Raw genomic sequence first — 24,429 nt, 5'->3', positions numbered from 1 at the left:
TTCAAACTTAATGAAAAATCTCAGAACTGATTTTGGGCAACCTATTGTTGGTTTGGGAGTGGCAGGTAGTGGGCACAAAGAGCAAATGTGACAGTAGAGAACACAGATGACATTTTTTTTTTTTGGGGGGGGGAGATTTACCTATACTAGTATTTATGTTCAATGGGTGTTCTCACCTCAGCCTGGCACATTAAGATTATTACACAGGATCAATTGAAAAATGTTTATAATAATCAACTAAATACATATAAATTTTCAAGCATGAAATTCAATAAACATCTTCTTACAAGACACATGCTAGAAATACAAGTGAAAATTGAAATACTTTCATGAAAAGAAACCATGACAAGAAAAGATTTGTATAAAAGCAAACAATGATACAATATCGTAGTACACTATTACATTGATGATTATTGCATATGAACATTAATTCAATTTTAGAGTTTCTTCATCAAAATATTTTTTGGCAAGGAAAAAAAAGAGTATTCAAGTGAGACAGAAGAGAATTTAAATGGCCCAAAGGTAAAAAAACAAAAACATTTCATAAAATCTGACTTTCTGGTACTTTCTATATATATCTAAAAACCAGAAATGTTTTTATAATGCTGCCCAATGCTTTCTTCATACTAAAAACTGCTTTTCTACTGCTTTAGTTTATACTACTACATCTATAGCTCTTTAATACTATTTCTGCTGTTACTACTACTACTCTTACTACAACTACTCTTACTAACACTACTACTAACACTACTACTACTACTACTTCTACTTCTACTACTACTATTGCATCTGGAAGTATTTTTTTTTTTTTACTTTAAATGATTCCAAATCTTAGTGACTTCATCAATGCTGCAATTACAAGGCTTGAAGCAGATTCTGATTTTACTATTTCTAGTATTAAACCAAACTTTAAATAAAACATTTCACTTTGTGGAATTTTCACATTTAATGCAAAATTGCAAAATGTGATTTGTTTGCAAAAATCTTATTGCAGTCGGATCGTTTCATGCGTGCCGGCTTTACACTTTTTGTCCAGCAACAAAGTACAATCCCCCCCCAAAAAAAATCCAACCATTTTGCTTACAAAGATATGCTGAACACGGCCACTGTACTTACTCAATAAGAAAATAAATGGCAAGTTAAGTGGGCAGCAAAAAATAAACCCCCAAAAATCTTAATCTCCATATTTTCACTATGAAAAGGTGTTCATTGAATGCCAGATAGAAAGGCGTTCCAGCAGAACAAGTTCACATTAAGCACCCACATCGCTCTCAACTAATGCAGAGCACATCTATAATCTCTGTATGGAATTCTTGTTGTAGTGGCTTAGTTGATCCCAGGCTTAAGATGATCATACTTTTATGGAGTGTCATATGCACCTCATTCATCAAAAGTTAATTATTTCAATCATATGGTCAATAATTGTTCAAACTATAATTTCTTATGATATCCAAAGTTTGTAGGGACTAAACAGGATATAAAGACTTAAGGACTGACAGAGTGATTATGAAACGAGAAGAATAAAATGTGAGAATACAATAAATATGAATGCATTATTTGGTATATCATGTTCTTATGAATATAGATGGACATAATGGAAAGCTGGCATTCTATGCAAGTTTGAATCAAAATTTGTGCCGAGTCTAGGGTTTAACATGGAGTTAATTATGAGAAATGACCCTACGGATTTAAAAAAACCCCATAGCTTTAATAGTGTCCTCATGCCCTCTTATTTAAAGTATGGAACTACTTGATTTTGACATCAACTGTACATGTACCATACAATGCACTAGATGCGAGCTGGCTCGGCACATCATGACTGAAAACTTCAACAAATGTACTTGGGCTTAGTCACGTCATATCTGAATGAGACTTACCAAGCTTTACAAGTTTTGAAGTTGATCAGATTAATGTGGTCTCAAATGATTCGAATTGGGTAATGGTACATGTAGGTTCAGCAAGAGTTATGCTCTCAACACCAATGTCAACACCAACACTAACACCATACTTTGAATCATACAGTGTGTTTTAGACAATGGGTTTGATGTCTTCCATAGGGTGTGGCCTGGTGTCGGGGTGCATCGCACTCAAAGAGTTGAGAGGGGTAAAGTGCGGCAGGTGCATGGGGGCGTGGTCATTGTTACCCTCACTCACCTGGCTGTGGTTAATAGGGGTGAAATGATTGATGGTGTTCAACGGATTGATGGGATTAATAGGGTGGAGGGGATTAATAGGGTTAGGAGTGGGATTGGGGTTGGGATTAGGCGGAGGGGCAGGTGGTTCCCACTTTGGGCCGTTCCCACCACCAGTATTGCCAAAATAGTCCAGGCATGCGTTCATGATGGCCATTTTCTCCATCTTCTCGTCCGGCTCCTCCTTCTTGCCGTTCTCCTTCCACCAATCAATGCCATGAGTGTTCTTCTTGTGAGTCTTGAGACTGACATTGTGGGTGAAGGACGCGCTACAAAGGTCACATCGGAACGGCTTGTCGCCGGAATGCTGTCTCATGTGAGCTTTCATGTTGGACTTCTGCCCAAACCGACGCTTGCACACCGGGCAGGAGTGCGGCTTCGTGTGGACCAGTTTATGCTTCTCAAGATCCTTGGTGGTCTTGAACGCCTTCCCACAAACCTCGCAGACACACGCCCTCTCTGAGAGATGGCGCTTTGAGTGTTGATTCAGTCCCGTCTGGAAAAAAAAGTCGGCTCCACAATCTTTGCAGACGAACTCCTTCTTCCCCGCAGCGACGACCTTGTGACGTTTCTCATGCGCTACCAGACTCTCTTTGTTGCGGAGCACGTGTCCACATATGCTGCAAAGGTGCTCCTCGGCTTCGGAATGAACTCTACGGATGTGAGCTTTCAGGTCCATGAAAAGCTGCTTGCAGAATTGACATTGGTCGAAGCGCACCATCCGCTTTTCCCGATCTGGCGACAGAGCCAGCTGCATCTGGATGGTTCCTTGGTCGTTTTGCTCCAAGACTTCCTTGGGGATGTGCGTCTGCATGTGCTTGTTAAGCCGGAAGCCACACTTGAACTCCTTGCCACAGAATGGGCATCCAAAGTCTTTTCCTCCATGCCCAACGTTGCTTGATTTCTTCTCCTCAGAATCCTTCTCGCTTGTGATGTTCTCAGGGGCAGGAATGCTATATTGACACAAGAGACATGAAAACAGCTCTTGAAAATATAAATTTGGTACAAAATGCGGTTACAGTGAGTACTTAAGGCCACCGAACACCACTGGTCCATGATCTGATTTTGAAACAAATTGCATTTTGCTAATTTGCTAAGTATTCAAATAAAAGAAGATCAATATAATAGTTTTTGATGACTGCAAGCTTTTACTTTGAAGTAAAGGCCAAATTAGTTTCAAATCGGAGCCAATCATACAATTGCCAAGACGTCATTACGACTAATATCAAATTCACTTTCCTTCTAATATTTAAGGTAGCATAGTCACAGATTTTAACGTAGGAATTTGTCACAGCAAGATATTGTATGTCTCAATATTAGCATCAAATTCTACTAGGTTTTATTCCAAAATCTGGTCTCAGACCAATCGTAAGGTGTGCGGTGGCCGGACCTTAATGCCTGTCTAAAGCTTTGACAATAATGTGAATTATACCCAAGTATCATCAAATATTCCAAACTTACATGTACCAGTGTGTAGAATCCATTCAGTATTTTTGCAGTCATTCTTTGTTTTTTTGTGAAAATTTGAAATTTTATTTTGCAGGTATCAGTACCCTGTTTGTAATAATTTTATTCTCTTAATGTCCCTTGAGGAAGCATCTTACAAATTCATTGATTGGATAGCTGATAGCTACAGACAAACATATCCTGAATTAATAGAGAGTCCCATCGTTGTAAAAGAACATTTTTAATTTGATCGGGTTTCTGATCAAAATGAATTTTCGTGTAAAATCACAAAATGACAAGATACAAGGTTTCAAAACACAATCTCCAAATAGATGATTAATTCTTTCATAGATTTGCTATAGACGAACTGCAAAATCACATAAATTCAAGGAAAAGTCAGTCAGAATTCTGATATTGAAAATTGCAGTACAATGATTTTCATCTTAAATTGGATCTTTTGCGAGGTATACAAAATACTTGCCTGATGAGTTTAACATTCCTGGGTAACGTAGACTTGCTTCTAACCCTCTTAACCTATCAAAACAAAAAGACAATTATTTCAGGGAATAGCTTTAACTTCTCACATATTTAATATTACTTTTAATCAGTGAGGAATTACCTGTAACAAAGACATGTACTGTAATATGCAAGAAGAGAAATGAAAAAATGCTATGTAAACAAAACAATTATATAATATTGACTGGCCTTGAGGGGAACATCAAATATGTCGCCCGCTAAAAGAATTATATTGGCCCGAGTCTTTAGACAAGGGCAATATTATTCTTTTAAGAGCGACATATTTGATGTTTCCCGAAAAAAGAGCCAGTCAGTATCATTATTACCTAAGGCTGTACAATGTGTAATTCAATCTACTCATTGGAACAATTTAAATGTCTGTTTGCTTTTCATTAATTCTGATTTCAGGTTATTCACGACCTTAGCGAAGTAGTAACCTTAAAGAAATCATGACGTAACTGTTACCTTGCAGTCACGCATCATGCATAATGCATAACGTGCACATACACTCAACGCATAGAAACCTTGCGCATGGGTTAGGTTTGTGTATGCACTTGCCACATTACCCATTTTCTACAATGCGTTTGTTCATAAACTGGCTCCTTTAAGATTTCTGAAATAATAAAACTGGCGATCGAAATCGGCTCCTACTGCGCAAGGGCACTAGCAGAAATATAGCCAATACTGCCCGCTGTTTCGTACAGGATTTCTATGGGCAAAGCCCGGGGAGGGCAACATGGCAAATGTTCCCCTCGTTGATCTCGGATTGAAAGGGAAGAAAAACCTTTTATTTATCTCCTAAAATGCCTATAGGTAATAATTTTCTTTATCTGTTATCAAAAATACAATGCAAAATTGCAATTCAAATAACAGGAAAATATTCCCTGTACCGGTATTTAAGGTTGCATATACTTGGTGCAGCACTGGGTTGAGATATTTTAGTATAAAACAGCTGGGGAGCGAGTGTATGATATAATAATAATGGTATTTTATTTCGAGACTGTTCGCAGCAATAGTTGAATTGCAAAGAACTTTCACATAAAAAAACAATATAAAACATAACAGTATCAAAATAGAATTATACAAATACACAAAGCATGGAAAAATATATAATCATTAATACTTTGGGGGTTAATATGAATTAACAGAATATTTGAAGTAATTGCAGAAGTTTCAAAATTTGCTTAAGATATACAAGAAAGCGGATTGGAAGGATTTATGATATAAGTGAATTGGATTGGATAAATTTGACTAAAGGATAACTTAAGCCCTGAAAAATTGCACCTAAAAATTATAATCTAGTGCTTTAAAGGAGTGAAAAATAAATTCATTGTCACATTCCTAAGAATGTTATTTATATACTACAATGTGTTACAATTACTCTCTGTAGGAGATAAAAATCAAATGATGATAATACTCAGTCAAACATATCTTGAAAACAGTCTGTAGAATGATTGTTCTTTCTAAAGTGTTTTTCTTTAAATCCACATGAACAATATTAAATACAATGCCTACAAAGTTCCGGATTTTAATTTTTGAATAAGCCCTTTGTAATGCTAGCCTACATGTATGTATGTCTTTAATTTTGGAATATAAAAGTGTTGATAAATATTTTCATTATTAGTTACATTATCCATACAAAACCTAGATGGAACACAATGTAAAAATGTTTTATAAATTATTTTCTTTTCAAATACTTTGAAAACATTTATTCATTTTCACCCATATACAGATATAAATCAACATCATCATCTTATCATTATTTCTCCCCAATATAAATGTAGAGAATACAAATTTTTAATAGATATGATTTTGATTTTTGATCGTACTTTTGCAAGGGAGGGGTGGAGTACCTGTAAGTAACAAAGTAATAACATACCTTTTTAACTGGTTCTTTTTCTGAAGGCTCTTTCCTTGGTCTTCCTCTCTGCGCAGAAAAAATGAATGAAAAAAAATATGAAACGGTTACCTCACAGGGATTATTACTCGTGGTTCATCAAAATTTATGGTCTAACTATGGAAGCCTATTGTGACAGATAACTTGAGTAGGTCTGCACAACAATGGATTTTTTTTTATTACCAACAGCTGAAAAACCATGATTTGCTAACATACAGTAACTTTAGCAAGGTTTACACACATAGTGCTGACTCAACCAAGATGGGTGTTTCATAAAGCTGTTCGTAATTCAAGAGTGACTTTAAGAACGGCTGGTGACCCATTCTTGTGGTAAATGATATAATGATAATAATATACAATCACAAATAGCAAATAGGCATGAGTGCGATGGTGCGAGATTTCGCATGAGGTGAAAGAAAGATGCTCTATTTAACGCCTCGTTGAATGGAGCATCTCTTTCTTTCACCAAATGCAAAATCTCGCCCCATTGCACGAATAAGAATATTCGCTATTTGTGTTGTACAGCGCCTCGGAATTTAGCGAAAATATGAAGAAAAAGTTTTTCCCTGCAGTAATCTATGAAAAGTGGGCAAAAAATTTAAAGCAAAAAGTAAAATCCCACAAGCGCACATGACCTTGGGCAGCATTAAGCATTTATCCAGCAAGTTTATACGCGTATTGCACATTTTACTGAGCACAATGAATTAAATCGTATGGTGACGTCACCTCCTAAAGCCGTGCAACGGTACATTTTGGATGGTACTTCTTGCTTGCGTGCAACGGTACGAATGTGTGACATTCAGCCTACCATTTGTTAGCGTACAACAAGCTAAGTAGGCATTGTACAATAATAATATGGTCCATTTATATAGTGCAGCTACTCTACTGCAGTTGATAATTGGTATCATATAATTACCCGGGCTGTAGCTGAGCTGCCATATAGGCGTTAAAACATTCAAGGTAAAAATACTACCGGGTACCCATTTACTTCACCTAGGTCAAGTGCAGCATATTCACGATTAAATGTTCACTGGCGATTTATTTGGCCAGTCTTTCTAGGAGTAAGCATACCTTCTTTGGTGGACCATTGTCTTCTGATTTCACTCTCTTCTGTCTCCCTCTCGGCTGAAAAAATAAATAAATATGTATATTTTTTATTAAAGCAGAAAATACAGGTTACCATGTCTAAGTCAAATCTGTTGGGACAAAAGAAATCAGTTTGACTTAGGAGAAACTCAATTAGGAAGTACATGTTAGGCATGATCTGGGGTGTGTTTATTAGATTTTTAAGTGTGACTTTATGTATACCCCTTTCAACCTGTCATTTAAAAATAATTTCTATGTTCGAGGGTATTAAGCTATTTCGGTTCAGGGGATTTAGATGAGAAAAAAATTTGACCTATGATGTTATTAAAGAGAGAAGTTCTCCAGTGAGCTTTCATACTGGCCATTTCACAGGGAAAGTTCTCCTGAGTATCTTTCATACCGGACACTTTTCCCTGGTGAACTTTGCCAGCTAAGTTCACCAGGGAAAAAACACAATATGAAAGCGGTATTATAGTCGCACTTCAATTTTAGGTATGTGCAATATATACAGCAGCATCACATTGGGCAGATCATGTGCATGGGATGTAAAAAGTGTATTTGTAATCAGATTAACATCAAATGACATATAGTGTTAAATTGGTTTGGATAACACAGAATTAAATAATGAATAATAAAACAGAATTTGTATTGTGCATGTATCCACCTTGCTAGGTGCTCAAGGCACTCCTATATTACCCCGGCTAAGCTAGTCTACCGATTCTGGTGCACACAGCTTTTTGAGGAATTACTCTCTGCCGGTATCCATTTACCTCACCTGGATTGAGTGCAGCACAATGTAGGTAAAATTCTTGCTAAAGGAAAATACGCCATGGCTTGGAATCGAAGCCACGTCCTTCGGATTGAAAGACAAGAGTCTTAACCACTAGACCATGGCACCCCCCCCCCCCCCCCCCGCATAATCAATAAATAACCTACAATCTAAATAGAGAAAGACTTTACATTATAACGCACGAGTAAAAAAAGTAGTAAAAAAATAACACCTCAATTAAGGAAGAAATATATCATGAACACATAATTATTATGAATGGCCCAAAGGGTTTTTTCTCCAAAGGTCAATTCCAGCCAAATGTTGCATTTTTCCATTTTCAAAAATTTCTTTTCTGAGCAATTTTGTTTATACTGTTTATAAGTATACAGTTTAAGGTTTACAAAAACACACTTATATTTACTATACCCTCATTCATTCATAAAATACACAATGTACACTCTGTTGCATTGTGGTACTAAGATTTCATAGAAAATGTACAACTTTCACCCATCCCTGGCTCCTGGCAAGCAAAGGCTGCTGATGAAAAATTCCACTGTCCATGTGACCTCCAAACAATAATTTAGCATTAGCTGTATTGTTTTACACGCTGCAGTTAAACTGTGAGGCACAAAATACATTTCAAGGTGTGTATGTTTGATGTCCCATAAGTCACAGTTTTGAGCATTAAGTTTCCCTCATATGCTGCCATAGACTCCTGGAGACAAGTATTGGACTTTTTTATCTACCATAGTACATGCTTGCTTCAACAAATCAAGCTGCATCTGTATTGGACTTGAAATAGCTATACTGGGGGGACATACATTTCAGTCCCATAAGTCACATGTCCCATAAGTCACATATACAGTTCGTAAACCATGCCACCTTAAAGCTGTCCATGACAGCAAAGAGAGAGACAAGAATGCTTAAAAGCTGGAGAACAGTATGCTGTCAGAAAAAAACAGTCTGAATATCATACTGTAGGCAGTGCATTGAACAACAACAAAAAAGTTTGCATTGTGTGCCCAGTCCAGAAAGAAGGAGAAAACTGAATATGATCGCTAAAATGCAAATCTGAGTGCAGGTAAATTGGGTTTGTTTCACCCTAGCTTTTATTCATTTTTTAGGTCCAGATCATTCTCATGGTTTTCTTGTCCCCTTGGAGTATGCATCCACTGTTTTACATATGATGTGAACTTGGTATATACATGTAGTTCCATGGAAACTATTAAAACCTATGTCAATGTCCCATCAGTCACAAATTTTGTAGTTGAGCGACCCTCTGGATCCTGTCAAAATAAGAGCACCAGTCCTCAGATGCATTTAAGGCTACTATGAGCAGAGCTATTAAAGCCCCTGTAAATGCCAAAAAATTGTTCAGAAGCTTGCAATCAAGTTTTCTCAGAATCATTCCTGCCGCCTGCCAATAGAAAGGAACATGCGCATTTAAAGAGGACCAAAGGGTGGTGTCACAATGTCATGAACATCGAATCGCCGGTTCTAAACTTAGTCGCAGCTGCATGATCGTCTTACACATTTGTATTTGCAAAAATGGTGATGTGTGTTGTCCCTGGTTGTTACCATCATTCTGATAGTCGTAAAAGGGCACTGGTTCATAAAGCTTTTCGTAACTTAAGAGCGACTTTAAGAACGACCGATGATCCTTGTGGTAAATGTCATCATAAATTGGCAATGTTTTAGCATATAAGAAAGGATCACTAGTCATTCTGAAAAGTTGCTCCTAACTTACAACAGCTTTATGAAATGGCCCCAGGTTATTTTGTTTAGAACCAGGCTGCCATTACACCATGACAACTAACATCACTTTGGTACTCTATAAATGATGATGTCCTTACAGGCATTCAGAATTTCTATGAAAGAGATGACATATCAACCCAAGCAGCTGGCAAAAAAAGAAGTTGTGATAGGGTGCATCCCCATGGTATATTTTTAACATCCAACATTTTTTGTATTGCCTGAAGTGTATAGTTAATGAATCTTGATGTTCCCTTTGTCAAATCGTGTCCCATGGGGTTCCAAATTGGCAATTTTTGGCGGCCATCTTGGATTTTTCATGAAAATCAATTATTTTCATATTTTTTGCACAGACAATGGTAAATCTTCCATGTAAATGAATACACTTTTTACTATACAAGTATACATGTACATGCAGTTTAGATAGTAGAAAGCGATTGCAACCGTTTTCTAGACAGTCCAATTAATGAATTTTTTAAAAGAATTTATGCCAAAATTTTAATATTTTTTGTCAAAAATTTGCCTGTGCACTGATATCCATCTGTTTTATTATAAACATCAACAGCTAATGAAAAATATGAGCATTTGACACAAAAGAGAGTATATTAACAAGAATATTGATATACTTCATGGCAGCATTAATGTCTTAATTTCTTACATGTAATACACTGTAAAGGTCATTTTCTTACCATACTGTATGAGACAGATAGAGAAAAGCAACATTTATTTGTCCCATCTGTAACAAATATGTCCTATCATTATGTCCCATCAGTCACAATTGAAAGTGTGTACATTCTTTCTACTTGTTCATTTTTCATCTGTTTGCTAAATATTTATGATTGTAATTGTTTATTGATTATTTTGTACTTATTTGATTACAGTTCTTAAAACTTGATGACAAGGAAGCTTTTTTTTGTTAATGTTCCCTTTATATAAATGAAGTGCATGAAAAGATGTTTCTGCCCTTTGTTGAATTTATTTCTGACACAATGGCATGAATTATTAAAGGTGTCATCTTATTAGGGAATATTTATTCATGCTGAAATTAAGTTTGACTTAAAAAGTCATCGAGAGGAAATGTAAATTCCATGAAATGAGATAGGGTCCCATCAGTCACATTCACTTGTCCCATAAGTCACACACGATTGCACACAACTACTGAAACAAATGAAATGAATCAAGTCCAATTCAAGTACTGTTAGTGAGCCCTATCACTAGTTAATCTCCAAGACCAAATCTAAAAACATTGTCATAAAACTGAGATAGATATGGCACTTTGAACAAAAGAGCCCAATTGGTGTGGTCCATCGATGTCCCATAAGTCACAATGACATTTCCGAATATCTAGCACCCTATGCAACCAAGCTGAAAGCATACATTTCTGTATAAAGTAAGTTTAAGTATTCTTCTTACAGTTAAATAAAGTAAATCCATGTTTGTGCAGCTACTATTTCAGATATGCACCTCAGTTATGTGGAAAAAAGTATCAAATGTCCCATAAGTCACAATGGTTTTGACCCAAAATAACTTGATACCACATTCATGTGGTATGTCTTCATTCAAGCTTAGATAATCAGTAGATATTCTTTGCAGTGATGTAACATTTAATTTGCGCGAAACTAAGAAATGCCTGCAATTAATGAATCCAAATGTCAAAGATGTCATAATCCTACAAGGGGTTGCATTCAAATCCACTGCAAAACACCTTTTCAATAATTCACATTAGCATTGTTTAAATGAACTCTTTGAAGTAACAATTCTCAAGTTAATTTCATTGAAAAGAGGTTTGCAAACTTGTATGTTTTATACATGTACTTATAACTAATGTAGGATTATGGATATCATTAGCATATCTGCATTCATTCATTGCAGACATGCCTTACTCTGGTGCAAATCAAAATTTACATCACAGTAAAAAATGCCTCCTGATTATCTAAGAATGAAGACATATCAAACAATTAGGAATCAAATGATGGGGGGGGGGATACTTTTTCAGGCCATATATAATGAGTATGTGTTCATTATATATTTTTCCTTTTTATTGGGGATTAGTTAGGTCAGGTGTCAAGTTTTAATTTAATGTAAATGTGCACTTACAATTTTATGCCACTTCATTTTGATAACCTACCTTAGTAACCTTTTTAGGAAGTTCCCCTTCTGTCATGATCTTCCTGGGGCGCCCTCTCTTGTTGACCGTCATGATCTGTCCATCCATAACGACCATGTCCTCCATCACAACTTTCTGGAAGACCTTACCCCTCCTTTTGGAGGTGGGATGAGCACAGGGGACGGCAGTTGGAAAACTTTCTTTGGTGATTGGTACAGCGACTGCTTTTCTCCTCCTGCCACGCTTCTTTGGCGGTTGTTTCCTCTTCACAAGGCGGATAGTCAGGTTACCCTTTTTGGCACTTTGCCGTGTAACACGGGTGCTTTTGCTCTGCTTGGGACCTATCCAACGCCACATCGGCATTCTAACAGACTTGATATCGTGATTATCTGGATGCGAGGATGCATCACTGTCAAGGCTATCATGCTGAGGGGTGCTTGGCAAGTTTTGTTGATGATGTGCAGGCTGTTTGCAGTTTGCTTCATCATCAGCGCTCTCTTCTGCTTCATCCTCACTGTCATGCTTCTCATCAGAGGAAACATCCAAATTCTGGTGGTTTTTGGAATCTACAGAGACTGCTTCTTCCTTGAGGTCTTGGCGCACTGCAGCCATCAGCTTTGCTTTCATGCTTCTGATGGGGGTTGGCAAAGGGTACGCTGGCGATGGGATAGGGGATTCTGCTTCATCTTGGGAGCTTCCGGAAGATGGGTTCTTTTCGTGGTCATGAGCAACAGAAGATTCATCACTCTCACTCCCACTATCCTGGGAGTAGGAATCCTGAGGGAGCTTGACGTGCAGTTCGCTCCGATCAGGATGCAGGACTTTGGAAGTCTCGTCCACTTCACAAGGTGAAACTTGGGTTGGAATACTTTGGTGCTTCTGTTTGTTTCCGTCTGCATCCTCTGCCTCCGAGTCAGAATCTGACTGTTCTGAACTGCTACTTTCTTCTGAACCACTCATCTCTCGCATCTTTTCCCTATCCCTTCTCTCCATTTCCATCACCATCTCTGCCACCGTGTCTCTGACTCCCAGCGATCCCACACTGGGTAATGGAAGATTATTACTCACTGTACCTACAGTTTCTGGATTTCTTGGAACGCTTCTCTCGTTAACAATCGCTTCACTTGTAAACGTGTGATTAGGTTGGATGAAGTTCATGTTTGGAGTACTGTCAGGGCTATGCTCCGCGGTGTGTGGCAAGGTTGGCCTATCTATAAAATGTTCCCTACTTGGTTCTGTCACGTGCGATTCTACCTTCAGGTGACTCGTATCGATGGCATCCAGTGGTACCTCATGCCTAATATCCTCAGATTCACCGGATTCTACATTCTCTGCTGGGCCTCGCCACCCATCATGGCTCATGCCCATCATCATTCCTACCCTAGGATGTCCAAAGTCAACATGATTTCTGGAGTGAATGGTCTCTCGAGGGCTAGGATCAACCATTCCTCCCCGTCCTAGATAGAATTCCTGCATTCTTGAGTCTCCTATTCCCCGGGCAGCCATATCCATCATCATACCGCGTTGCTGCTGGAAGAGTTCTTCAAACCTACCCTTCTCAAGGGCTGGTGGAGCCATACCAAACATCATAGCCTGGTTCTGTCTCATCATCTCTGTTTGATAAGGGAAACGCTCCTCAGTGCTCACCCTCGGAGGGGGAGCACCAAACAACATCCTACCTCCTGTCTGCAAAAAATCTGGATGATATCGACCTTGTCCCATTTGACTGGCCATCATCATCAAGTTACTGCTTCGCTGCTGAAGCATGTTCCCCTGGTGCATCTCAGCCATCATCTGCGCAACCGCTAACTGCTTGTTGCTCTCTTCATACCCTGGCTCCTCTTCCCTACTCCATCTCATAGGCTCCACAGGCTGGTGGACATTCACCACCTCCCGCTGTTCGTACGGCCGGTGGATCACATTGCGAGGGTCTTCCCGCTGCGGCACTTCTTCACTTGGTCTGTACCCCAGCGGAATGCCCTGGGGATGCATGTTGACGCCGAATCCCCCGTAGCTCCTGCGAAGGAGGTTCTCATCCCCATGGTAAGGCTGGGTTTCATGAGCGAGTTGTCTTGGACCTCCATCCCTGTGCTCCATGCTGTCCTGGAGTCCACCCTCTACATGCAGCTCCTGCTCCTGGTCCTGCTGCTGTTGGTCATCAGCATGACCCACTCCTATGAAATGCGGAAACTGTCTGGCATGTACCTGCCCTGAAAGATAAAAATGAAAACAAAATACATAGAGTTAACAATATCTTGATGGTGAGAGTCAAAGAAAAAAGAAGGGTGATGTATGCTTCAGAATCATTAATCACTTGAAGTTGAATTATCAAAAATATTTGTTCCATAAGCAACTATTTTTTAGACAACTCCAGAGATATATATGTATATGGAAAAAGATTGTTTGAATTTCCATTTACTACCACATGCATAAAGATTGGGGGGCTTGTGGGCATTGACCCTCAAAAGTTTCAGGACTAAGAAAAAATAGGATAGGATAAGGGATCCTTTTCTCATTATTGTCAATTTATTTTTGTTTGCTTGATTTGCTCACTCGCAGCTCTATTTAGAAATATGCCTGTTTTTTTTTTTGGTGGGGGGGGTGGGTCATCACACCTTCTTATAGATCTACGATTCTGTTTGGTGCATGACAGCATATTTATAAATAACCTCATCCCTCACAACTCAAACGGGTGAGACACGATTCTTTTTTTCTTTTACCATTTTTCACTTATTTCTTTTTTTGATAATACATCAGTCGGTGGATTGTTTTTCTTCAGAAGAAGAAATATAGTAGACGAAAGAAAGCAATAAGGACTGAAAAGAAGGAGATGAAATTTTGATTTTTCTGATACAATTTTGAATTTTAATTAGTAACAAGTGGAATGCCTCTGGCCGTCTCACCTGCATCACGCGGTTCAATATAGCAGCAGTGCTGACTTTGAACACTACTCTAACTCGCACAAGATGTTCAGTGATACATGGTTACTCTTATGTCCACTTTTTATGAACTAGACCAATAAACTTACAGAGATATGATGGTTATTCAACAAAAAAACCCAACATGGCCAAAGTTCATTGACCTTACATGACCTTTGACCTTGATCATGTGACCTGAAACTCGAACAGGATGTTCAGTGATACTTGATTACTCTTATGTACAAGTTTCATGAATCAGATCCATAAACTTTCAAAGTTATGATGGTAATTCAACAGATACACCCTATTCGGCCAAAGTTCATTGACCTTTGACCTTGGTCATGTGACCTGAAACGCGCACAGGATGTTCAGTGATACTTGATTACTCTAATGTCCAACTTTAATGAACTAGACAAATAAACTTTCAAAGTTATGATGGTAATTCAACAGAAACCCCCGATTCGGCCAAAGTTCATTGACCCTAAATGACCTTTGACCTTAATCATGAGACCTGAAACTTGCACAAAATTTTCAGTGATGCATGATTACTATTATGTCCAAGTTTCATGAATCAGATCCATAAACTTTCAAAGTTATGATGGGAATTCAACAGATATCCCCAATTCGGCCAAAGTTCATTGACCCTAAATGACCTTTGACCTTGGTCATGTGACGTGAAACTCATGCAGGATGTTTAGTGATACTTGATTAAGCTTATGTCCAAGTTTCATGAACTAGGTCCATATATTTTCTAAGTTATGATGACATTTCAAAAACTTAACCTCAGGTTAAGATTTCGATGTTGATTCCTCCAACATGGTCTAAGTTCATTGACCCTAAATGACCTTTGACCTTGGTCATGTGACATGAAACTCTAATAGGATGTTCAGTAATACTTGATTAACCTTATGGCCAAGTTTTATTAACTAGGTCCATATACTTTCTAAGTTATGGCGTCATTTCAAAAACTTAACCTCAGGTTAAGATTTGATGTTGACGCCGCCGCCGCCGCCGCCGCCGCCGTCGCCGCCGCCGCCGTCGCCGCCGCCGTCGCCGTCGCCGTCGGAAAAGCGGCGCCTATAGTCTCACTTTGCTTCGCAGGTGAGACAAAAACGTAATAGACAAAATAAAACAAATTTGAATTGTCGACTAAACATGAAAGAGACAATCCCGATTTATTTACTAATAAAAGTACTAAAAATTTAAAATCATTGGCAATAGAGACTGAAAAAGTAGTTGACGCAATTCTGATTTATGTAGTAAATTAGGATTGGACGAAATAAAGCAATGGAGACTGAAGAGGAATATGTTGTTGTTGAAGAGGGATATGGCCTTTTGATCTATTTAGTAAAAACGTAACAGATGAAATAAAGCAAATTTTCTTATTGTGAGAAACATGAAAAGATGAATATATGGCAAGTTCCCCTAAGTCTGCGCACACGCATATCTGCGCGATTCTAGTAAAAGAAGATACGCAACGAACACAAACTTTACACATGCATCACATAGACAGATATTCATTGAAAAATCAGTCTCAAAATGATGGAAAAATAATAAATTTTGGTCATTTTATGTGACAGCCTCAAAATGCGGCCTTTTTCATTAAAATACCCAAATCGTGTGCAAAGTGAATGAGTGCGCAGACATGGGGTACCATTTTTTTTTCAATCAGAAAATGACTGCCCGAGGTTTTTTAAAGAATATCCTATATTTTTTTCGAATTTTAATGAGATATTTGGTACCCTTACTCGTGATAATATAGGGAACATTATTACAGAACGATTTTGTGAAAAAAAGTTCATGTTAAATCTTAACTCCAATCGTAAGGTGCGTAGACTTGAGGACCACCATCATACTACTAGTTCACAAAATAAAGCAATAGAGATTGAAAAAGAAGTTAGTCCAGGATAGGCCCCATAGAAAATTGACCAAACCTTGTTTTTTTATATATATACAATATTTTTTGATGGTTTCTTGTCAATTCGAGGGTGCTGATTACGAATCTGAACGATGCCACTCATGTAACCTTGAGCATTTTCCGCAAATTGGCAAAATCCAATATGGCCGCCAAAATATGCAAATTTCCCATGAAACTCATAAAATTGTCCTCACATTGGCTGTGAAATGCATGAAATTGTGTGGCAGGAGTGAAGTGCAATCTTAAAAAATAATTTTTGACAAAATATTTATTTTCCCGATATTCAAAATGGCCACCATAGGCCATTGTATACACTATCATGAACAATTTGAATAGGGAAAACTAGTTTTTACAAAAATGAGCACTAAACTGCAAAAATTGCGATGTATGAACGAAGTAATATATTGAAATCATCATTACTAATGAGATATATTATTTATTATGTTAAATATTGGAACATTGCTTTGGCCCAAAGAGTATTATGTACAATGGCAATGGCCGGGGCCAAAAAATGACATGATTGAGCATTAAAATGCAGATTATTAAGATAAACGAGTGGAATACTGACTAAAAACATAATTGTAAATATGCCATTTATGTGGTAAATGCTGTATTTTGAAATTCAAAATGGCCGCCATAACCCATATATTAATTTTGTACAATGCGAATAGAGAAAATAATTTTCACAAGAGTAAGAAACATAAAATGCATGTAATTATGATCTATGAATAAAACATTATCTGACATGTTTTATAGCAAGACATATCATTTCTTTTGTCATGCATGAGATAAATACTGTATTATGAAATTCAAAATGGCCCCTATAGGCCCTAACAGTATTATCTACAATGTGAATTGGGACATATAATTTTGTAAGAATTTGGATTTGCTTGACTATGACATCCATATAATCATGTTGTATGAGTAAAACGTTATTTGAAAACACTTTTTTTTCAATCATCGCATTTCTTCTTCCATGTAGGTGATAAATACTGTAGTTTTACATTCAAAATAACCTCTACAAGCCCTAAATAAATTATGTAACATGCGAACAGGGAAACTATATTCACAAGAGTGAGAATCATAAAATGCATATAACTGTGATGTACGAGTAAGTATATTGTTTTAAACATTATTTCTAACTGAAAACATCACATATGGGTCGTGGACATGGTGGAGGTAATAAATGCTGTACTTTGAAATCCAAAATGGCTGCCATAGGTCCTAAAAGTATTGTGTACATTGTAATATGGGACATATAATTTTGACAGAATTTGGCTTTTCTTGACTCTAAATATTGCATATAATTCGTCGGCGGTCATCCGAACCGTCGTATCCACATATGACGGTTGAAAACCCATTTCAGAGATAATCGACTTCAAAGTTTACTGTTATTTTCAATTGTGATGTAAAGGTGAATTATTGTCTAAAACCATGGTTTCTAACTAGATATATCATAATGTTGTGTAATTAAGGTGATAAAATGCTGCATTTTTAAATTGAAAATGGCCACCATAAGCACTTATCATATATAATTTGGGTGGAGACAAATGATATTCACAAAAAGGGCATATGACAGCCATTTTGAATGTTGAAATACAGTATTTATCACCTAAATTACATAAGATAATTATATATTTTGTTATAAATCATGTTTCCAGACAATATTCCACTCATACATCACCATTAGTGACAATAGTGACCATTAGTGACCAAGCAAATTGACTGATCAAATGATTTGTTCCTATTCATATTGTGTATAATACCGTAAGGGACTGTAGCGGCCATTTTGACTTTAAAATAACCGTATTTATCACCTAACTGGCAGAATAAATGATATATCTTAATAGAAATGATGCTTTCAGACAATATTTTACTCATATATAACTATTACGTGCATTTATGGTGCTCACTCCTGTCAATATTGGTTTCCCACTTTGCATTTACATAATACGGTTAATGTCGATGGCGGCCATTTTGAAAGTCGAAATACAGTATTTAACACAAACTTCAAACCTGAATGATATATTGCGTTAGAAAATACGTTTTTAGACAATATCCAGTTAATTTATCACATATATATATATGCATTTTTAGCACTCAATCTTGTGATTTCTTTTCTCCCATGGCAGCCATTTTGCATATCAGAATACAACATTCACCACATACATAGCATATTGGTAATATATTTCATTAATAACTATGTTTATAGTCAGTATTCCAATTGTTTAATCTTCATAATAAGCATTTTAGTGATCACTCTTGAGAATTTTTTGGCTCCCATTGCAATTGTACGCAATACTGTTTGGGCCAGTGGCGGTTATTTTAGATATCAAAATACAGCCAATTTTCCCATATATGACATTAAAAATTATGTATCTCGTTAGTAATGGTGATTTGCATATAATACTTCGTTCATGCATCGCGATTATTTGCAGTTTAGTGCTCATTTTTGTGAAAATTAGTTCTCCCTATTCAAATAACATTGTACATGATAGTGTATACAATGGCCTATTGCGGCCATTTTGAATTTCAGGAAAATAAATATTTTATTAAGAATTATTGTTTAAGATCGTATTTTACTCCTGCCACACAATTTCATGCATTTCACAGCCAATGTGCGGAAAATTTTATGATTTTCAGGGGTAATTTGCATATTTTGGCGGCCATATTGGATTTTGCAAATTTGCGGAAAATGCTCAAGGTTACACGAGTGGCATCATTCAGATTCGTAATCAGCACCCTCGAATTGACAAGAAACCATCAAAAAGTATTGTATAAAAAACAAGGTTATGCCTCTTCTATCCTGGACTAAGTGGGCCTAGATGCAATTCTGATTGTTTAGTAGACTCTGATGCCAAATAAAGTGGAGACTTAAAAGAGACACATGATGATGTCTTGCGACTGCGAGTTTGGTAGAGACAGGTAGGACATCTTTTTTTTGTTTTATGGTCAGTTCCCCCATGTCTGCATGGTCTCCCAAGTCGGTGCACACTGATAAAAAGATGATGAAAATATGAGAAAAATCATTTCAAAATATCGATGAAGGTGTTATTTGACAAAAAATGGAGTTGATAGAATTTAGAATGCTTGATTTATTGTGACGTCTATAACGAGCAGTTGCTCTATCCTAAATATAAAATGCCCAAATTTCCCATTTTTAATGGTCCGTAACGACCCACTTTTTTTCTTTTTGATAACAAGTATGAAGTTATCTATTGATATACTAAATGTACCATAAAAATCATTATCATGTATTTCTTGACATTTCATTTACTTTTTTACCATAATAATAGCTGCTTGCAAAGGCCTACGCCGTCACAAAAAAAAAATCTTACCTTTTAAAAAAAATTGGTGGGGGATGGATTTTCCTCGAACGCATACCAATTTTTTTATTTTTTTTCTGCTATTTTCATAATAAACTTTAAATGAATTCAACTTTGCACTACTTAATTTTTTCAAAGACAAAATAACAAAATTACATCTCGTCATCATCATCATCACCACTATCATTAGCATCACCATCATCACCACAACCGTCACCACAACCATCATCATCACCAAGATAATTTTCATCATCATCATTGCCATCATCATCTTTCTTTTTTTTTCCTTTATTTTTTCCCCATCCCTTCTTCTTTTTTTTTCTTCCAATATTCCTTCTTTTTTTTAGAGCGGCACACCGTCACGTTCCCTCACTGATTATCCGCCTCTATATGCTTGGTGTTGTATAAATTGGCGGATACCTCATAAAATGAAATAAAAGAGAAAATAAGGAAAGGGAAAAAGTAAGAAAAAGAAGATGAGAAGAAAAAAAGAAAGCCAAACAAATGAGACAAAACAATGTCAAAATTTCGTAATAAAGTCTTCTACGTCAGTTTAATAATGATGTTTTCATTGAAATGAGAACAAAAAAAGAATTGAAACCATAAGAGCGGAAGCGGGGGGACGTCCCCCCCCCTAAAATGTTTGGGTTGAGAGCCCTTTTTTTTTTTTGCTTGTCAAAATTTTTTGGGTTGTCCCCTCCTAAAATTTGGGGCTTCCGCCGCCAATGATTGAAACAATGAGGTAAAAAGGACTACATCATAGTGTAAAGAAATAGAGGGAAGCTCCGAGACAATAAAAAGGTTGAAAAAGAAAAAAATATGAAAACACAAAGCTCTCACAACATGAGCATAATAACAAATTGGGAATAAGCGAGGACAAGTAGCTGAGGGACCCCCCCCCCCAACTCTCTCTCTCTAGTTATCTATCTATCCGACTCGATTATATAAGAGAAGAATTTACTAATCAAAATATTATGAGCAAAAAGCACGAGCTGATATTTTTTATGAATATTCAAAACTGATAGAGAGACGCAATCGAATTATTCGATTGCGACAAAATTGATGATCTGAGAATTTAGTGTTTTTAGGAATTCATTAAAAGCATAAAGTTGATCAACATTAAAATATGGCAGGCGCAACGCATGAGCTAAAGCTTTATAGGCCTACACCGATAAAAATTTTTAAGTATTTTTGGTAATCATGAAAAAGATTGATATTTCATGAAAGAAAGCTCAAATCCCGAGGAGGAATATTTTTATGAATTGACTTTAAAAAAACTGTGGTAAGCCCCATTTAATATTTGATTATAAGTCGAATAAAACAGTAAAAGCTGAAAAACGTTCGCGTGATATTTGGCAACCCCCCCCAAAAAAAAATAAATAAAATAAATAAAAAATAAAAAAAGTTTTTAACTATAATAATGATCGAAGGTAATTTTGTCTCGCGTAGAACTGGACAAATGAAAAAAAGATTGTCACTAAAAAAATGAAGGTAATTTTGACCCACGTAAAATTTGGCGAGCCCCCCCCCAAAAAAAAAAAGGAAAAAAGGTTTTAACAAGCAAAAAAAGGCTAAAAAGAGAAAGAAGAGACAAGAATATGAACGAAATATCCCCATTACAAATAATGCTGTGATCATCATAAGGGAGGGGTCGCATAACTAGTATGAACAACGTATTTAATTCCAAAATATTTACTACAAATCTCAATAGGGGGATGGGGCAGAAATGCTCACCCCCACCCCCCCCCCCCCCCGATCCGCCACTGATTCCAATCAATAATGACATTTATCTGCAATACTGATACTTTGAAATCAAGATACTGAAGATTGATACGCTTTACATAAATTATGAACGTCTGACAAAAAGATAATCTACCGATCACCTGACCGATCAGCTGACCAGTTCGCGTATCACTTCGGAGTTGATCACTCGTCGCAGCTGTGTGGAATGCTCACCGAAAATCAACAAAAAGGGCCTGAAATGTAAGTTTAATCATAATAGTAGGCCCTAATTCATTTTAATTTCAACTCATTTTTTTAAGTATTGAAAGTCTTCCCACCAAATGAAAGTCATAAACTCATATCGCATAACTCCAATTTGTATTAAGGCGTACATTTAGCAAAGTCTTGGGTTTGAAATCAGAACTGAATTGTCTAACCCATAATTTTAGGTAATGTCGCCTAGGCTATGAGGTCCATACATGTTAATGTTTGGACCTCATTGGTACTAGGAGTGTTGGGGCCCACCATCAAAAATTTACGTTATGAAAATTTGTCCATGGATCCGAGTCACCGGGCCAGGGACATGGATCACATTAACTAATTCCAATAAACCTAGATCTACTACTACTGCAACAATACCATTTCATTGAGTAGATTAACATTACGAGCCATTTGGGCACGAGATCGTGACCGTACTGCAAAATCTAACACTCCCTTTAAAGTCTCGTTCACAATTTCACACATGATACACACGGCTACGGGTGGGACTGTGGTATTCAAGGAATGTCCGTTCATGAATCGCACATCAGCTGCGCGTTTTTACCAGTTTCCGAAGGTCATACAACAAAAACATCCACACAAAAGAACCTCAATGAAAATAGAATAGAGTTATTCTCACCTTTCCTCACCATTTGGTTAGCCCATTTGTCGTACAGAATTATATTTTAAGGTTGTAATTGATCTGTTATTAGCATGATTATTTCAGGTTGCGAAAAATGGGCAGGGTACTCGATCCATTTTGTTGACCAAAAACAAAATCGTAATGAACGGAGGTGGCGCACTTCTACTGACTCAATCAACTTTGATTGACACCGTCATTGTCCGTCGTCAGAATGGACAGTGTTTTATTCAGTTTTTCAAGAATTGCATTTAATCTTGTTTAAGCAAAAGTCCTTGACAGGTCAGTTTTGTGACTAGACAAATCGTGATCTCATTTGGTTTGAAGCAGTAGTAAGTCAGAGAGGAGGAGGGGTGTGCCCCTATTTTTTTACAGCCCCAAAGAGCTGAACCTAGTATTGACCAAAAAATAGGACACGCCCAAGGATGAATTAAAATTATAGACGAGATAATTCTCTAAAGCTTTAATCAAATTTGGGGTGTCTTCTTTTTGTTTGTTTATTTTAGAGACAAATCATGCACATAAAGAATCTTTAGAACCCGAAATAAAATGAACACTTGTACCAATCTTTACGGATGTAATCTTGTACCGTAAGTGGAAAAAAGGTGCAAAATTCACCTCTTTTAATAATTATCTGCACCTAGAAATGTTAAGATGTGCAATTTTCAATCTTTTAAGGGAATACTTGACATAAAAAAGATTCAAATCAAACCCTTAATACATGGTGCATTTCTGCACCTTATAGGGTGTATAATATAACTAAATGTGAGGAAATGATCCAGAATTTTTCTGGAAAGGGAGCTAATGATCCAAATCCCCCATAATTGTCACCACAAAAGGAAATGAAGGGCGTTTGATCATGGCACAGCAATTCAGGGCATTCGATCTCCATAAAAACAATTGTCAAGCGAATTACGGGATTAACAGCCCCCCCCCCTGCGCCGAATATGCCTACCCCTAAATCATAAAAGTATTTTTTTTAAAGAAGGATGCATGTTGGCCCACTTTTGCAGGTTATTAAAATGCCAAGTCCACCCAAACTGAAAGTTAATTTATTAGAATGGAAAGATGAAATGAAAATTATAAAGTTAAAATAACAAAGTTTTACATTTTACGATAATTTTTTACTTCACCAAACAATGATCCTGTTCAGTATCCAAATGAGGGTTCGATGTTGAAATCACCCACTCAAAAATATTTCTCATTTTGTGTATTAACATTTGTAATGATCTCCTCTATATGATTTGTTTTACCACTGAATACACTGCCGTTGTTATACATGTATTATAATGTAATTCGTAAAAGGGTTTTCTATTGGCAAATCTGAAAAAAATTATATCGTACAATAAAAGAAATGGTGAGTGAGGATTTATCATCGACGCTCTTAAAGGGATGGCCCAGGCTGGGGATAATATCTCACTAAACGGCGTAAAATTCACGAAGCCGCAAAATGCTGAAAATTTTAACAAACTCGGATAACAAATTACAAAATTATTGAATTTTAAAGATTTGTACTATTCCCGTGAAACAGTTCAAGGCATGTCTATATGAATATTCATTAGGTCGGCTGAGGATGTCATATCCCCACTTTTGTTTTTTTGTATTTTATTACATGAAATTAGGTTTATTCAAAAAAAAAATTCTACCAAGAACTAAAACATTTGGATTGACAAATGAATAAGTGCATTAGTTATTTCATCCTAAAGGAGACACATTCACACATGTGTGAAAAAATAAAACATTTATGATTTCATGTAATAATATAAGAAAATGAAAGTGGGGGTGTGACATCGTTGTGGCCCAGTGGATTAGTCTTCGGACTTTGAAACAGAGGGTCGAGGGTTCGAATCCCAGCCATAGCGTAATTTCCTTCAGCAAGAAA

The 24,429-nt window shown here is 36.8% G+C and overlaps 1 protein-coding gene across 1 annotated transcript; it reads right to left on the bottom strand.

The window, feature by feature from the left end:
- Positions 1-759: 759 nt before the first annotated feature.
- Positions 760-22,683, bottom strand: LOC121421115. Its single transcript, XM_041615750.1, has 6 exons — positions 22,548-22,683; positions 11,787-13,975; positions 7,123-7,176; positions 6,034-6,081; positions 4,120-4,172; positions 760-3,145 (listed from the first exon to the last, which is right to left on the bottom strand). Exons 1-6 carry the CDS (start codon positions 22,558-22,560, stop codon positions 2,029-2,031), a joined length of 3,474 nt encoding a protein of 1,157 aa, XP_041471684.1. The 5' UTR covers positions 22,561-22,683; the 3' UTR covers positions 760-2,028.
- Positions 22,684-24,429: the final 1,746 nt, after the last annotated feature.

This window comes from Lytechinus variegatus, chromosome 9 (assembly GCF_018143015.1).
Source record: "Lytechinus variegatus isolate NC3 chromosome 9, Lvar_3.0, whole genome shotgun sequence".
Lineage (NCBI taxonomy): Eukaryota > Metazoa > Echinodermata > Echinoidea > Temnopleuroida > Toxopneustidae > Lytechinus > Lytechinus variegatus.
The sequence above is the reverse complement of the archived record's forward strand: the minus strand, read 5'-3'. Positions and strand labels throughout refer to the sequence as shown.